The sequence below is a fragment of the Chinchilla lanigera genome, unplaced genomic scaffold (assembly GCF_000276665.1).
Source record: "Chinchilla lanigera isolate Chin_1 unplaced genomic scaffold, ChiLan1.0 scaffold00029, whole genome shotgun sequence".
Lineage (NCBI taxonomy): Eukaryota > Metazoa > Chordata > Mammalia > Rodentia > Chinchillidae > Chinchilla > Chinchilla lanigera.
Genome location: NW_004955430.1, coordinates 21,245,027 through 21,264,048, shown reverse-complemented (window position 1 = coordinate 21,264,048; position 19,022 = coordinate 21,245,027). Strand labels below are relative to the sequence as shown.

General features: G+C 33.8%; 1 protein-coding gene across 6 annotated transcripts in view; it reads right to left on the bottom strand.

Annotated features, from left to right (window-relative positions):
* Positions 1–19,022, bottom strand: part of Rbms3 (RNA binding motif, single stranded interacting protein 3) — a 679,403-nt gene that overhangs the window by 130,001 nt on the left and 530,380 nt on the right. For all 6 annotated transcript variants that reach the window (XM_005387516.2, XM_013515630.1, XM_013515631.1 and 3 more), the window contains one exon: positions 8,525–8,631. In XM_005387516.2, the coding sequence (XP_005387573.1) occupies positions 8,525–8,631 (107 nt within the window). The remainder of the gene's footprint in view (positions 1–8,524; positions 8,632–19,022) is intronic.

Genomic DNA, 19,022 nt, shown 5'->3' with positions numbered 1-19,022 from the left:
GGACAACTTCATATATCTGGATAACTGGTCCAAATTCTTCTACATTCTGGTTTTTATTTGAATTTTAAGCCCTGACTGAAACACTTATGGGACAGATGCTGAGTCTTGTGGCATTCTGGCTCTTCCAGGACAATGCCAAGTACTCCAGCTGGTCGATGCTGCCTTTAGTTGCCTTGATTCATGGGATTGAATCAGAAGGAGACAAAGAACATGGATATCACTCTTCAGCCTTTCTTCTTATAACTGCTTGCATCTTCCCAGCTTCAGCTCCTCTAAGGTACCCCGCCTCCTCAAGAACATAAGTGTGCTATCCCAGCCTTTCCTTTGAGAACACAGGACAAGCAGAGAGGACTGGAACTCATCACCAACTACATTCTATCCAAAATTATACTATTATAGAGACTCACAAAATTTACATTTTATTATTACTGATCACAGTTTAGGAAATATTGGGCCCACCAGGTTTAAAACAAAACATTTAACCAAGTAAGAACAGAATTATGGAGAATTCAAATTCTTGTGTCAATGGCAAGATTTCTTTTAAAATTAAAAGAACCATTCAGCTTAAGTCTGGATTTAAAATAACATAATCACACCTGATGGACCAGCTGACAAACTCAACCTGGAAATACTGACATATATCATAATGGTCAACAGCTCTTTTGTGACAACACGTATAAAGACTCCCCTCTAGCTCAGTGATTAAAAGACTATATTCAGAACCTGGCAATGTGGGTAGTAGGTACATCTTAATTTTCTCCAAGGTCTTGTTAAAAAAAAAAAAGTATTAAGCAACTAATTGCCAAACCCTATGATCTACACAAAGGAAACAGAGATAAACTATATAGATAATGTCCCTACCTTCATGAAAAATGTTCTAAGATATCCTGAGTCTAGACAGTGTGACTACATTCCCAAATAATTCTTTAGATATGCTACTTAATAAAACTTATGATTAAGTTTCTCTTCAAAGTATTTTTCTTTCTAGTGGCTCAAGGGAATATTATTTCAATTCCATATCTCTGAAACATAAATTGTCTGGTGTTCATTATTATAAAATTTGATTACAGAAAAATGTTGTATTACTGGATCTCATTGTCAGGCTAACCTTATGCTTAGTAAGAAGTATTCTGTCAACTGTCAACTATGAGTTGTATACAGCAGTCAAAGCATATTCAACTGAGGACAAGGAGATTATTTTGTCTTCTTCACTCCTAAGAATGTCTCAAAGCATGTACTTTTTACACCCAGCATGATAGAGACATAGTATATGCAAGAAAATTCCTATTTCCCAATTGTGTGTTGAATTCACCATGTTGTCAGTTGTGGCATTAGGTTGCTTCTTCCATCAAAAACAGTTGCTTTGAAGACAATGGCAAGTATGTGATCATGAAGAGTCCTACCTGTGCCACCAATGTTACAGAAATAGTTCTGCTATTCAATTTGCCATTTTTTCCACTGGAATAAATAAGTAAATAATTTATTTTCTTTTTGTTTGAAGACACTCAGTATGCAATCTGTCATTTTGCAATAGTCCAACTTTTCTCTTGATTTCTAGCAATAATGTATAATTTCTTTTATTTTTCATCTTTCATTGTATTTCATCTTTTCCACCCAAGCCCTCCTGCCTCTGTCAGCTCTTGGCTTTTACAAGAGAAAACTGGCCAGATACTTGAATACCACCTATAGTATCAGTGCTAAATAATGCTTTATGATTTGGACTGTGATGTTATAAAATCCTCAATGCAATCTGTGTCAAAGATAAAATATATTAATCTCTATGCTTTAGAAATGTACTTTGTAAGATAACCAAAAATTCAGCAGAAAGATTATATGGTCAGCAACTTTTCTTTTAAATATATGTGGTATTATTAAACATAACTTTTATTTCAAAAATAAATTGATTTGGCATAAAATTGGAAAGCACAGAATTAAAGAATTCTAGTCATGGGAACAAAGAGCAAAGCTGGCTTCGAAATTAAAAACTCCCGAGCAATGCTGATGCTATTATGATAGTTAAAATGACGGTGATCACAAGATAGAGCTTTCTGATTTTAGAAAGCATTTCTAGTTTGTACATAAATGTAAGGTAATCTCTCAGATAGCGACCCTGAAAAATTAATACTTAGTAACTAATATGCAATTAGTAACATTAATGCCAAGCCAAATATGAACCAATATTCTTGTGGTTGCTACCAGTATTTTTTTTCATTATTTTGATTTTCTTTCATTGTTGTAGAGATATGAACCAGTTTTTTGGTTTCTGTAGCACTAAATCATATTCTACTTTACTTTTAATCACCAGCCCTAGAAAGAGTTTTGTTATTTTCACTCCCACATAGCACCAGCCTGGGTGTTTAGAGCAGCTCCACACTCTCCAGTCCCCTGAGGTCACAGCAGCGTATACCCACTGAGGGCTTATTGACAGCCTGGATGTTTTTAAGCTGTATTTTTCCACAATATTATCTTTTAAAAAATCTCTTTCAAGCAGAATTCTTTTCTTAAGAGCATTGCTGCCAAAAGCAGTCCTAAAAGTAGGAAAGCAAACAGTGAACACATGAGTAGAGGGGTTCGTACTGTCATCTGCCACACCTAGATCGGGGGCATTTCTTATGCAACACTGCGTCTTCAGTCTAGCACATGAAGTGTTCGTCAGTGGAAGAACAATGTCCTTATGGTAACAATAGATGATGGTGATGATAAAGATTGGGTTGAAATTAATAATTAAGATGTCGTTTGTGCATATTTAGTTTTATTTTTTTTAACAAAAAAACTAGAACACATCCCTCAAAGATAATGCTTTTTCATCTAGAATTAGAATATAAGATATAACTACTGTGTTATTTATATTGCTGTCTACCTACTTAGAAATCTCCAAAAACTTTTTGTCCCAATCATAAATGGATTTAATCAGAAAAATTTGGGGTACGATAGGCAGGAGGTTCTATGCTTGAAATCAGGTTTGTCAGCTTTGCCTATATTTGGCTATGGATTCACAAAAGCCTTCTCCCACATTGACTTCATTTATTTAGTGGCAATGAAGAGAAATTTTATTAATAATAACTCTGAATAAACAACACATAAAAGCAGAGCAAGTTTTCAACCATCACTGAAAGCAAATTGACTGCAAGTCTGAAAATAGACAATAATTTACCTGGGTCAGAGGCTGTAACAAAATACTTAGCCTAAGTTGTCTATGATAACCCTTCACTTTCAGCTAATACACAGTAGATTTTGTGACTACATTAAAAGGACCTACTATTTTAAGAAAATAAAAGTACCATATGTCAGTATATCAAATCCCCTAAAGATGTTCAAACTAAGATATCCAGACAGGACCATAGCACTGTGCTCTTGGTATTGTGCAGTGAAAACATTGTACTCTATACCAACAGGTCTATACCTTGGACAAAAAAATACATTCCATTAAAATGTCCCCAGGAAATGCTGCAACATCATTCTGCACCTAAAATTTGCCTTTGAACTTTGGATAATGAAGGAATTCCAAAGTTTAATATTCTTAGTCTGCATCCCCAAAACCTTGTTTGACTTTTTTCTTTGATATAAACCTGTGTACTATTCCTAGAAATCTGATTACTGGTTGTTAACAATATTACATTAATTTCATTGGCTCATTTTCATATGAAAACTGTGAAGATAATCTTGTTAAATGTTTCCTTAGTAAGGGAAATGATCTTTAGAGCCTCAAATAGAGAGAGCATGTTTGTTATTGTTTATTGCTTTTAAATTGACTCTGGCAGAGAATTGTAAATAAAGACAAGAAATGTCATTTTATTAGACTTTGTTTTATAATAAAATGTGGCATTTTTCACCAAATATCTGAGGACTCGCTTCTTGTTCAATTGTCATGTCTCCTGTCTCTACCCATGGCCAAAACAATATTTGTTGGAAATGTATAATTTCCAAAATGATTGTTATCAATTATATTTCCTGGCTCAGTTAATACAAGACTTAGGAAAATTTTATGAAAGCTATATAAGAGTCTTGAATCAGGGAATTTTGACTTTTCTTTTTTTTTCTTTTTTTTCTTTTTTTTGGTACTGAGAACAGAACTCAGGACCCTGCCCTTGCCAGGCAGGCACTGTTCCACTGAACTATATTCCTGGCTGATTATTTTTGATATTTGAACTATTTAAGAATAAAAGTTCGACATAAAAATTTGTTGAGACAGACTCATATTCTATAATTTAAAACAGCATTTACTTAATATTTAAAAATTTTAAGGAACTCATACACTAGTCACAACAAAGAAAAATATAATTTCAAAATTTGAGTGATTCTTATAATAGAAACATCCATCTTTTGACTTGATCTAATCATCTTTCTGATATAATCAAATTAAGGTTGTAAAAACACACATACTACAAGTTAATACGTGTCTATGTGTATTTTGTGACTGTGGTGTTGATAGTAGTTGAAGGAATGAATAAAAGAATAAATGTGTGTTTTAGTTTACAAATATCTTTCCTGAGGCACTAAGTTTCAATAAATCAGATTCTGAGCTAGTAGTCACGAAAGAGAAATCTTGTAGCTATTAGCCTTTTGATCAGCCGTTCTTATTATTTAGGGTAAAGTCCAATTTAGCGGTTTTTCGGTAACACTGCAAATGTTTTCTTTGGGAACACAGGAGAAAGCATTAAGAGTTTCTTTTCATGTTCCTGATATATTTTTGAAACAGTTTGAAGCATTCCTGGTTCCTGGCCAGTCATCTGAGCTTCACAGTCAAAGTCACTTTGAGTAGCATTTTACCTGAAAGAAGCACTGAGAAAATAGCCTCATATACAATAAAATATCTGGGCAGTGCAATGTCACAGGGATCATGAAAGTCACAGAATGATCAAGCAAGCAATGTTAGAGCTAGCAGTGACATTAATAATATCACAGCACTTCTAGATCATAAGTGCTTCCCATAAGAACATAAATGCTACAGTAGAGTTCTGGGGATCACCTGCTGCCCCAGCCAACATCCTACTTCTCTAGATGATGGTAGGTTATGGAGGAGGCACCGGGGTAGAAGAAGAAGTAAAAATGGTATTGCTGTAATGGTGGCAGTGGCTCTTTACTAAATGATACAGACAGATTTTAATATTTTAATATTTAACAGGCTTCATGGCTCTTTGAGAATATGAATCTTGAGTATGCTAGCACTGTCCTTGGTACAGGCTTCCTGGCACAGTGGCTCTTAAAGTGTGGCCTATCGGCAGCTGAGGGTCTGAAGAGAGATAGAAAGTCCTCCCATTTTCAATGACACATCAAAGCAAAGTTAGATTTTCTTCATATGTTTAAAACAAAGTGGCATATAGCAATACACCGAATGTTAAGTAGATGTGCAAATCTGGTCTCCTTTTACTGAACCAGTCATTACTTCGCAAGAGCATAAAATAGTGCCACTTTTTTTTCAAAATAATACTCTGCTCTAAAAATAGTAAATTTTCATCAAAATGTACCTTTTACATTACAATGGCTTCATTTTTATGTTTAAATGAACTAATGAAATATTTTATAGACTATAAATGGATCTGGAGTCTGGTGAATTTTAGAGAGCTGCTTTAGAAAACAAAGCAATACGAACTGTGCAACACCAGAGGAAAGGGGCTCATCTCTTGATCTTTCTATTCAGAGTTATAGTTGTTCCTTGAAATATTAGTTAAGATCTTTAAATTATCTCCATGTTCTTTACTTCTGCAAAACATTGTTCTAGAATTTATTTCTATTTCAAAATCTTGCTAATTTAAAGCAATTTATGCGTGCAAAATATTCAGTGTTAGATTTTTATAAAGAAATGCAATTCACCAAACTGAGTTAATAACACTATCAAAATTCCAACCGAAAGAAGACAACTGTACATAATAAATTAAAATTTTTAATTGGCCTTTCAGCTTTCATGTTAATAATACTTCTAAAACGCTTGCAGTCTGCTGAAGTTTTTTCTTTAATCAGTTATCAGAAATTCTTTTCATATTAGCAATTTTTCCTTGACTTTCAAAACACAGGAAAAGCAAACATCTTTTGGCTATTATCTCAAAGTCTGAAGCAACATAATGTAATTTTTTAAACTGTATGTGAGATAACAATGATTAAAAAGTATACCATCATGTCATTTACAAAAAAATAAAAAAGGAAAAAATAAGTATCCAAGAGGATGTCCTTACAATGTTAGGAATCACTTCGGAAATGGACTTACGGGGAAGTACATCGTTAGAGCAGGGAAGAAAGAATACTCTCCCTTGAGCACAGGGCAGTCAGTGTGGTCACAGACCTTAAGCAGAGAATGTAGGTAGTGCCCCCAGGTGACTAACACGAGCAAATGTGAACTGTCTTGTTAGATGCCATTGATCATAATTGAAAAATCAATTTCAAAAGAGTTAAAATATGGAAAAGCAACAGTACCCAAAATATGTGTCTTAGAATCAATAACATATGTAATTAGAATTTACAAGTTTATAAAAGGTATTTAAATATTGCTTATAGGGTTTTCTGTATTATGAAACACTTCAATAACCATGCTAACGTACTTTAAGGATAATGTAAGAGGGGTAGAAACAAAATTTATAGAATAATAGGCAAAGTGATTCAATATTCTTGCTGTATCTACTTCTGGGACCACAAACAAGATAAATAAACATATTTGTTCCCAAACCAAAATATTTGATCAGTGTATTTCAGGACATACAGTTTAATTTTCTTTCTTTCTTTTTTTTTTTTTTTGCCTTTCAATGTACTATATCTTCATATTTGGAATATATTTTATTGGTTGTAGATAAACTTGCTATCACCCTTTAATTTTAAAGTTCAGTAGGAAAGACATCAAATTTTACAGCAAGGATTAGGAATATACTTTTAAGACTTACAACTAAATTATGAGGTACTCCGGGTCATAAACTTGACTCCATGGTATGTTTGTCATGGAGTTTGGTGTTTGTCATGCACTGAGCCAAAGGCTCTAGTTTTATTTAAAGTAACAGAGGGTCAGCTCTGAGGTATTTCTAATATTCACTGATTTGACTTCCAAGAAATGTCAACTCTGGTGAAGTATATTTGCGTGACTACCTTCTATTGTATGAAGGTGATATACAGGATCTTTAGGAGACAGGAACTGAAGTTTCAGCCACTAAGTTATTTAATTAGTCTTGGAGTACATGGGATACCATTAGCAGGGATTTTACCCAACCAAATTATAAAAGTCAGATTGTCTCTCTGGACTCTGAATGTTTTGTATGTAGTGGATGTGGTGAGTGGCATCAGGAATCACTGTCTTTCAGGGGCAGGGAAGTTACCGAGCTATACACTGAAGTCCATGCTAAAGGCACGTGGATCAATCCCTCACCTCCTTAAAACACAAAACAAACTGCTTTTCTGAAGTGAAGAACATGGAAACTTGCCTTTTTCTATTAGCTTCCAGTGCTCAGTGATAATTCTGTTTTTCATGTTTTAATCTAATACGTTAAACATTGTATAGTACTTGACCACACTATAAACTTTCAGAAGAGTTTTGAGACCTTCATGGAAATGCTCAAAACAGACAATCTCAGAAAATGAAAAATGGCTAAAGCTTTTACTGAGAAGAATACCAGCCTTCTTTCTTTATTTTTCACAACTGCTTTCTCAGTGTTGAAAGTGCAATGCCCTTTACATGACAAATGGATAAAGTAGGTGCTTTGAATAGAAATACTACATAAAGTGCTCCTATTGAAATAATAGCCTTGGCACAAAATGGCATTTACTCAAGTCATTCAAACAACTCCACTCCGTTTCACAAAGAATGAAAACAGCTCACAGGATCCCAGACACTCTTTCTTTTACATAGCTAAAATGAGTGCTTTCCCAAATGACATAGGATTCAGAAGCTTTCATTTCTGCCAATTTGCATTAGGAGAATAAATGCACAGTAACTGTTAATTGCTTTTTCATTTCCTTTTCCTTATTGTAAATGGCTGAACTCTGTACACTTTTCTCCCTCTTTCTTGACCAACAGAAAATGTGATATTTTGAGTTGATACACTTACATGTGTGTGATACATCAATACCTCAATGAATATATGGGCATCTGAATAAACACAAATACATGTGCAAGTAGAACACCATGGCCAGATGAAATAAACCTCAATTTTTGTTTGTCTGTTTCAAAACACAAACATTCAATTTCCAGTATTGATTTCATTGAAAACATTTGCTTTAGTAATCAAACCCACATTTTATAATTATTAGATCATAACAGATCAATTCTTAGTGGATTCTTAATGAATTCCTTTCAGGTTCAAGTTTGGTTCAAGATAGAAGTCCTACTGTAGTGTGGATCTGAGGTCAGTTTATAAGTCCTGTATTCCTCCTCATGTAATTTTGCCCTCGACACATTCACCCAGGCCTTGTTATTCGACCCTTTGAAGTCATTCCATTTTCTGTGGGACCTAATTTCCTCATGATCCTAAATGTCTACTTTGCCATATTTCTGAAAGGTGTCTGCTGCCAAAACTGTAAGGAAAAGATTTCAGTCAGGACTCACCTCTCCTTCTCTGGGCCAAGGCCTCCCATTCTGGGTATATTTGCTTTGATTTTGCCGCTTCTTTTGTCCTCCATCAGCGAATTTGCACAGTAATGGTTCACTGGGGGCTGGCAAGATAAGAAACCAATTTCACGTTAGCAAATTCCCCTTACAAGTGAAGGATTGTTTGAGTCACCATAGAGCTTTGCATCGCATATCTTTTGAAGTAACATCTTGGTACTGAAGAGACATTTGGCCTCATTTTAGTCTCCACTTTGTTGGCTGTTGTTCTAGCTGGCCTTCAAAAAAGTACTGGCAGATCATAAAAGAACATAATAGATATTGTTGAAAAAATAATTAGTTATGGTAGAATGTGAACTTGCCTCAGAAGTGAAGAAGCAAGCATATTTCCTTCTAGTTACATTAGAAACATACTCATAGTTGGTATTTGTGTATGAATGACTACTTCTCCTTCAAACCAACTGTGTTTTTCACTGTGGAAACTGTCAGACTCAATTTTGGAGACTTATCTTGGGAAGCTTCTTTCTAAAAAAACATGTACTTTGCTAATTGTAACCAAGTTAGCTTTGTTTTCTCATTAGTCCTTAACAACGTCAAAAAGGTTAGAAGCTGATCCTCTACCCAACACTTTTCACTCCAGTTTCCCAGTAAAATCCAGTCAGAATGCCGGGAGAGTAATTATTAGAATATTAAGTGAAATACATGATAAAATGTAGCCAAGGGTATAACTACAATTCATGATTCACTGAGAGATGGTGGAGCGCCTGACTGACTTTAGTAAAATTAGTCCTTAGGAAGAAGTGATAAAAACTTCAGTATGTCAGAATCTTGCTTCCAAAAATGATGTTGTAAAATAATGATTTGTCAAAAAGACAAAATTATTTTTCAGAATTGATGTTCTCCTCCCTATCTTTATCTGACTAGAAAAGACTACCATTTGACCTAACAAAGTTGGTTAATATATTAAGATAGCTAGAAGTGTTAATCTACTGATTTGTTTAAATAAATCAAATATTATTTTGTAAATTTACTGTCTGAACATCAACATGAATTTCCTCTATCCCTCACCATCTCCGGACATGCGTGCAACTAAAAGTCACTTGTAGTTATGACTGTCATTCCTTAACCCAAATTTTGTGGAGCCAGCTCCCTCTGACTCAGTTTGATCCCAAACGAACTCCTCTGGCCAATGAGATGTTAGTAAGTGAAGTAGAAAGTTGAAATGGGTTTAAGCATTGGCACTAGATCCTCTGTACATCTATGCAAATATCCCCAAACTAACCTGCTGGAGGATGAGTTGAAAATGGAGATGAGCCTATCCTAAGTTTCCAGCCAAGCCTCTGCTAGACTCTCCAGTGGACAGTAAGGTCACAGACAGGTGAGTGAGAAGCCAAAGTCAACAGGGATACGAACTGAACTAATCTGCAACTGCCCACAGAAACACATACAGCACCAGGTAATATCAGTCAAGGCCACATCACAAATATGTGAGCTACAGAAAAGTTTATTGTTTCATATCAGTGCAATTTTGTAATTACTATGAAAAATTGTTTTCTTAATGAGTAATAGCTTTACCACTACACATTTCTTCCCATTCCTACCCCTAGCTAGTATTAGTTCACCTGGATAAAACTAAATATTATTATGGAATTCTAATTGTCTCCAAAACCAATAGTAAAAAAGGATTATAGTCAAACAGATATCTACAAATAAGTATCTACGTGCAAGCATGCTCAAATAGGTATCTTCAAATAAATATTTGAAAATCACCTGATTCTAAAGGACAATAGTTTGCCAATCCCTTTAGCTTACTCTTCTTTTAATTGCAGAACTCTGCTCATTGGTATTACAGGAAGTGACTCAGAGATAGGAATTACCACTGACCAAGAAAAATGAAAAACAAAATGTCATTCTTGCCTTGTTCTGAGTGTATAGCTCTATTCAGTAGTCTACTCTTATCTACAGCCTCTCTCTTTACCCTTTCAGTTACCATGGACAATTCTGACTTCAAAATATTAAGTGGCAAATTGCACAAATAGACAATTTATAAACTTTGTGCCATTCTGATTCATTTGATGAAATCTTGGACAATCCCACCCAATGCTGGCTGGAACAAGAATCATCTTTTTGTCCAGAATACCCAAGCTCTACCTGCTGCCTGACCATTAGGCACTTCATAGCCGTCTTCACTATCAGACTAACTGTTGCCATATGAAGTACTTGTGTTCAATTAACTGATATTTCACTCAAAAACAGTAATGGTGCTGGCATTTCAGATATGCCAAAGAGTAGGCATTGTGTGTTCTTTTAGGTGAAAAGCCTAGACTTACTAAGGAAAGAACAGAAATCGTAGGCTGAAATCATAATACCTATGGCACACATTCATCTCATAGTGTTGTTACTGCTTCTTCTCATATCACAAGAACAAAGGTGAGTACAGTATAGTAGTTTAAGACAGGAAGAGACCACATCCACACTCTATTATTTTAATTTTTTCTATTTTATTATTTGTTGTTAATCTTATTGTGTTTAATTTCTAAAATAAACTTTATCATACATATGTATGTACAAAAACAATGCAGAGTTCTACCCTGGGTATTTTCAGACATCCACTGGGAGTCTTAGAACACGCTCTGGGGATGAAGGCAGCTACGTATGGAGAACATTCTGTATTGCCTCAATGAACAGAAGTGCTTTCCTGCTGTCTGCTCTGATGATCCTCTAACTTCATGATTTTGAAAAACAACAGGAAGATGAAGAGGAAGAGGAAGACTGCATCAGGGGGTGTCTATACTCAGTTGCTGCCTTGACAATGGAACTAATATAAATTCTTGATCCAGATGAAAAAGTCAAAGCTCAAATGCGGTCACTGGTCCCCAACATTCTATGAGTATTGTGAGATTTCAAATTTATATGTTTATATCTCATGTAACCCAGCTCACCTCAGAGTAAAATTACCTCGCGTTACCTGGCAGACTTTCTTTGGTAAAGCATTGCTTCTGTTTTGTTTAGTAAATCCACTGATTGTTACAATTGATTTTGAGACTAGAAGGTAGAAAATGCTCATAGTAGCGGTCAAGTGTATGTGTGCGTGTGCATGTGCATGTGCATGCAGTCAATGCATGTGTGCATACATGTTCATATTGTTATCAGCTTTTTCCACGTAGCTATAGGTAACACATAGAAGGGATGTTAGTCATAGCAAGGTCAAAGGATCAGCACTCAAGCTATTAGCTATTGGGATTGTGAAAAATGTGGAATCTTGGGCTTCTGGCCTTAGATTTATTATATCAAGATCTGCATTCTACCACTATCCCTGGGTGATTTATGTGTAGACTAAAATTTGAGAAACACTGGTTTGATTATGACTTTCTCCTTAATGGAAGGAAGAATATATCTGAGATATTAAACATGAATTCCTTTGAATAATGAGATGATTTCAGTAGCATAGAAATATTGTACTGCCTACAATTTCCTTATTGCAGGATTATAGTGCCAATTAATTTTGTTTAGTCTCTTTTTAACAGTAGTTAAAACAGAGACTAAGTGAAGAAGAGGCTTTGAGGAGCAGAGATGCTGTTATATGCCATAGATTGAAATGTGCTGGAAGACATTATGGCCTGTCATGCAAATAGGGAATATTTGAAATATAAAAAATGCATGGCAATAAAGTTTCATGGTGATTATGGAGGAATAATTACTGTTTCCTTGTTTATAAAAGTATTTCTAGTCTTCCAAATTTTCTATTACACAATAACATCAAGTATAGGAACAGATATGGATGAGCTAATGCATTACAAGATTTCCTGTTAAAATAAACAAATAAACCTAGAACAATGACACTGGTTCATAAAATAAAGGTAAAATTTTATTTTGATATTCTCTCTAAAATCTAAAATCTAAAATTTTGTTTATAAGTCACCAAGAATGTCCCCTAGCATTCCAGAAGTAAATAAATATTGACAGCCCTTTAATGAATCTGTATTTTTTTCAAAAATATTCACAGTTTAATGCATTTTCCCTATAAATGACACATGATAGATTTCTCATGCATGTGTTTGTATTTATTGCTAGATATAAGACTACTACCCAAATGTATTACTGTGTGATGATATTCAAGCAATTTTTACCATGAATATTACTACACAGAAATATATTTTGGAGTTAAAATACCATCTGCATATGGCAAAGTGACATTTATGTTTGGACTCAACATAATATTTACTGTGTAACTATGTTTTATTTAGCATTGTGGGAGGTGTAACAATTTGGAAGGTTCTGAATTGTAATAAAATTCCATGCAAGAAAGCATATACATCCTCTTTGTGATCAGATACTAAAATTTACCTAATGCATATTTTTTAATTAATCAAGAAAGAAAAGAAAATGGGGCTGGGGATTTAGCTCAACGGCACAGCGCTTGCCTGGCAAGCACAAGGTCATGAGTTTGATTCCTGGCACCAGAAAAAACAAACAAACAAACAAAAAAGAAACAAAATAAAAATAAAATTTAAGAAGGTGCCTTCTAATTTGTGATACTTAGCAGCAAAATACAATGTGTTCTCTTCATTTTTAAGTCAACACTTTTTCCAACTTCTTACTTTCCCTGTTCTTTGCCATCAGAAGTAAAATGAAATGAATGTTAGGTAGTTCCTGGACTTCATAACTTGGAGCAAAAAAGACTGAATATTCTTTAAAATATGATTACAGTGATTCTTCAGTCATGGGCTGGAATTCGAACTAAGTATTACACAACCAATGAGATCTCTTTACATGATTTATATCACCCCTTTAATAACAGTTTGTCTTAATAGAATAAACAAATCAAATGAGTTATATTCATATGTATCAGACAAATGATTACCCCTATCATTTAGGCCAAAATTAGCAAAGGAATATAAACTTAAAAAGTAAAAATAGGGGCTGGGGATTTAGCTCAGCGGCACAGTGCCTGCCTGGCAAGTGCGAGATCGTCAGTTCAATTCCCAGTACTGGAAAAAAACCAAATCAAAAAAAAAAAAGTGGAAATAAATAAAAAGTTAATACACATTTCAAAGAAAGTATAACTTGCACATGCGTTACTGATTTTATTCTTTAGTAATAGGCTACTATTTATATTAATTTTTATATATAACATTTTACTATGAGAACTAGCTTAACTGAAAAGAAAATGTCTCATAGCAATGAGAGAAATTGCCTAGAAACAAGATAGAACACATCACTTTCTATCTAAATAATTTCTATCTAAATAATCTCAAGATCACTTCTCTGTCTTAAGGATGAAAATGCCATTATTATTATTATGTAATTGCAACAATTCTCAGGAATTCGTTTTCATATGAAAAGATGGTTTAAGAAGAAAAACCATACCCCATCAGCTGAATAGCATAGTATTATTTTGTAATAGAGAAAGTTGGCACTTCATGTAGATGAGACACAAAATGTTAGTTGAGAGTTAATAGTTGCTTCATTCTATTGTCAAAATAACTGAAGTGTCAGTGTGAATGAAGACGATGTTTTGAACCAAAGAAAAATGGAAATCAACATTGCTTCTAAGAGGCAGAAATTGATTTAGCTAACTGAAGAATAGGTACCTGGGGTGATTGAAATGCAAAACAACAAGGAAAAGGTTCCTAAGGTGAACAGTTTGTTAAAAATAACAGTCTTATTTATTGAACAAAATGAATCATATTCTGATGCTGCCTCATCCCTCCCTCCTTTTTCTCTAAGGTACTGTACTTTCCTCTAGTAAAGCTCTTTTGTACTGTATATGGCATTTATAGATTACTACATACTATTTATAAAATGGCATTTTTTAAGAAAAATCTACAGAGAAGAAAAATATAGTTGTAAAATACAATTATAATCTTGCAGAGCATACAACCCTTTAATATTAAATGAATATAAGTATACTAAAGAACATATAAAGCTAGTAAATTTCAACTATTCAAAGATTAAACATGACAAAAGATCTCCTTGCAATTTCCACCATTTGCTATAACTCTTTTCAGGAAAATGCAAAAATATGCATTTACTAATCCATCTACCTAGTTTTGTTTTCATTCCAGAGAGGGTAACATTACTTAGGGTATCAATTTTGTTTGCTCGTTAACTTTGTTTGTGAAGAGCTTTTTCTGTTAGCATTTTCTTTTAAAATGCTACTGAGTTTTGCAGCATAATCATGACGTAATGATTTATAAATTTAACAATTTACTTACCAATAGGGATGAATTATATCTTACTAAATTTTCACAATACAATTCTTTCTTAGTTACTTTCCTTATTGCTGGCGTTAAATACCCAATATCCAAAGTTAAAGGAAAATAGGTTTATTTGGATCATGCTTTATAGAGTTTCAGCTCATACTTAGATAAGCTCATACTTAGATACTTTATGGCACAGTGGCATGGCACAGGGGCATTCCAGAAGAGAAACAGTTCACAGCAGGCAGAAGGCACCAAGGCAGCAAGCTATATACAACCACAGCAGTCCTTTTTCTGTTCTTTGTGTTATATTCAGGTGATATTCTTAAGATCACTTCTACAATGAAATGTAAATGAATTGGAGAGTTGGGAACAACTTTTTAGTCTTTGACAGAGCAGTGAATTCTAAACTTTTCATGTTTAAATATAACTAGACAGTCTACTTACACATTATTAGAACACATGTATAGTAATAAACTAAAATGTTGGAAAGTTATTCACATATTTTAAAAAGAAACCAAAAATAATTTCCAGGCCTAGTTCCAGGTGGAACTTTAATTTCTTGTGGATCTCATGCTAACTGCTCTGTAACAGTATAAATGGAATGGCAGGAAATGGGGAAGTATCTTAAAATATTAAACAAAATTATATCTCTTAGCTACCTATGGTCCTGTAACAAGGAAATAAACACAAATGCCCTCTACGCTGAATTCAAAGTCAGGTCAAGAGAACACATCTCAATTTACTTCATGCTTTCCTAAGCATATATTGCTTGTGGTAGAGGCTGTAAGAGTTCCCACAATGCAGAAAGCAGAGTTAGTAGAAATAAATTCAGTTCCAATTTCAAAGTGAAAAATATATATTACACTAGATGTATCAGTTAACACTGGTAGAAGTATCAACAAAGACAAGAAACTTGTCTTCAGTAAGAGAAGAATTTACAAGTGCAGTGACTTGGAACTGAATGTTTTCAAATTCATAAGTCAGTGTACAGGAATTGTGAGGATTTGAAGAGTGCTCTCACGTAACATGCATCAGTCAATATAACAGTAATGTAGTAATCAGTACAATGTAAATTTAACCAATGTCCTAGATACTGAGTTCTTAAAGGGCTGCTAGAGAACTTTCATGCTGTAGAGATCTATGTGTAAATCATCCAAAGGAATCATTAAAAAATTAAATATATATCTTGGTTGTTCTGCCTAGGGAAGACTTCAGTACAAAAACAATGAAAACGAATTGCTCTGGAACACCATATCCATCTCTTCTTGTTATCGTGATACAGGAACAGAAACTTAAGGCTACAGTCCAAATAGAAAGGTGAATAACTGTCCAGGAATTTATTTTTCCAGGCAGGTACAAATTCCTCCATTGAGAGAGAGCCTTCCAGGTATCTTACATGGATTATAATTGTCTGTAGATCGTGTTAACAGGTAAATTTTATTGTAGTCTTTTACAAATCTAACCATATGATAAAGTCCAAACTGCTTAACACAAAAGATCATCCAACAAAATGACCTAGACATATACTTCTCCATTTGTACTTATACAACTACTCAAAAAGTGTTAAAACGTTGTACAACTTTCCAGAATTGCTTATGCAATGTTTTCTTAAATGACTTTTTCTTCTCCTATATAATCCCTTCTATAGAATCTTTCTGAATTATTTTTCCATTCCCAAATGCCCATAGAGAGAATATATCATTAATTAATTTTTGATACATTGATTCATTTTATTCATTCACCATGGCCAGAAGTTCATTCAAAACTCATTTAAAACATGATACCATATATCAAGTGTTGAAAGACTGGAAAAATATATACAGTCCTAATCCTTAAAAATAGTCTTTTTCACAGTAAAGCATACTATTAAATAATACTAAGATCCATAAGTTTGTTTTTATTTCATTTTTATACACCTATTATAAGTGCTTTTAATTCAACAGCTATAAAATACCTTAGGTCATTTATGTGTATGTTATTATCTCTAATTCAAAATCCACTTATATGTAGGATTTTGGCTTTCTTCTTCTCTGTATTCCTTAAATATAATGTAGTTCCTAAAGCACAGTAGGTCACACACACACACACACAATTTTATCAAGCCCACAAGCCCACATATTTATTTTCAGGACAGAAGACACCCTGAAAACTGTCCTGTGGGTTGATGACAGCAGAGCACCTACTCAGCTGAGTAAGTCAAGATTTCATTTGGTTGGGAAAAGGAAATATCTCTGAGGTTTTAAAAATATATCTGCACAAAAGTCTTAAATTTATTAATAATGCATATCATATTTAATAAATCTGTCAAAAAGGCTTTGTAATCTAAAGTAGGTACTGGGAACATTTTCATGTTTTTTAACAGAATACAAAAATGGCTAGTCATATGTTGGAAATATTCTAAGTATTTGCAATTTGGCAATATGCTCATTTTTACTTAAAGCAATCATAATCAAAGCTGTGAATATTTTGTATTGAAGATAGTATGTATTACTTGGTCATATTATGATTACATACAAGTAGACATAACACTTAGCTATCTAGGAATGCATGGATCTTTCCTTAAAGTCCAAAACATCTGATGTTTGATCTATTTGTCATAAACTGTGGATAGTTAAGGTATGATATATAAATATGATTCTGTTGAAAGTAGATTTTTTTACACCAAAGTTTTTCACTTACTCATTGTAAAAATTTTAATTAGCCATGTAAAATTCCTTAAACATATTTATAAATTGGAATTGATCCCTAGCTCACAGGATTATATGACTTTAGTTTCAGCATTTAGCTTGAAGTCTAGTACATAGTAGCACCTAGCAAATATATGCTGAATGAATAAAAGATTTATAGTTACTTGGGCCATTATATGAGATAGGTAGAAGAATAACTATGATCGATAGAAGTATATAAAAAAATATTAGGTATTTCAATTCCTTTGCATTGACTTAAGCATCTTCTATGTGCTAATCTATGGTCTCTTTTGGAGACCATTCCATGTGAAACTGAGAAGAATGTGTATTCTGATGTTTTTTGGTGGAAAACTGTGTAAAAGTACTAAGTCCTTTTCTTCACAAGTGTGATTTAGTTCTGTTATTTCTTTGTCAATATTTTGCCCAGCTGATCTATCTCTTTGTGACTATAGGCTGTTTAGTTCCCCCATTACAATTGTGTTATTGCTTATTTGATTTTTTAATATCCATTAATATTTGTCTTATATAGTTGGGTGCTTGCATATTTAGTACATATATATTTATAATTGCTATCTTTTTCTCTTGCAGTTTCCCCCTAACATGTATGTAGCGACCTTCTTTATCTCTTTTGATCATTCTTGGCTTGAAGTTCACATTACCTGCTAACGGAATAGCTACCTGTGCTTTTTTCTGGATTCCTGTCAAATGTAATATTATTTTCCACCCTTGACTTTCATTCTATGAATTTCCTTTTGACTTAAATGTGTTTCCTGTAAACAGCATATCATTCAATCTTGTTTCTTGATCCATTCTGCCAGTCTGCTTCTTTTAATTGGTGAATTGAGAATGTTTACATCAATGGTTATAAGTGATACGTATTGGCTTATCTTTGTCATGTTATTTTCCTGCTATTGGTTTCTCCTTTTCCCCTATGTTTAATTGCTTGCTCTGCTTGGTGCTTCCTTTTTATTATTGTTCTTGAAATTGTTATTTTTATCTCTTTCTATAATATCTTTCTGTACTTTTTCTATGGTTGGTTTGGTGGTCATGAATATCTTCAGCTGCTCTTTGTCCCGGAGCTACCGTATTTCTTCATTAATTTTGAAAGATAGTTTTGCAGGGTACATCAGTCTTGGTTGGAAGTTGTTTGCTTTCAGGACCTGAAATACTTCACTCCAAGCACTTGATTTGTTTTTTTTTTTTGGTTTTTCTCCGGTACTGGGAACCGAACTCACGACTTTGCGCTTGCCACGCAGGCGCTTTTGCCGCTGAGCTAAATCCCCAGCCCCCCAAGCACTTGATCTGATTGTTTGTGTTGAGATATTTGCCATGATTCTGATGGGCTTTCCTTCATAAATGAACTGTTTCTTTTCTCTAACAGCTTTTAATATTCCATTATTTTACTGAATTTCTGGGATCTTATCATGTGTGTGGGTATATATTTATTTTGCTTATGGCTCTGTGGAGTTCTATATACCTCACTTAACTATATGTCAGATTATTTTTCCATGCTTGGGAAAATTTCAGCTACTACTTCTTCAAATAGTCTTTGTATGTCATTTGTGTTGACTCCTGCTATTTTGTTGACATCTATCAGTTTTATAT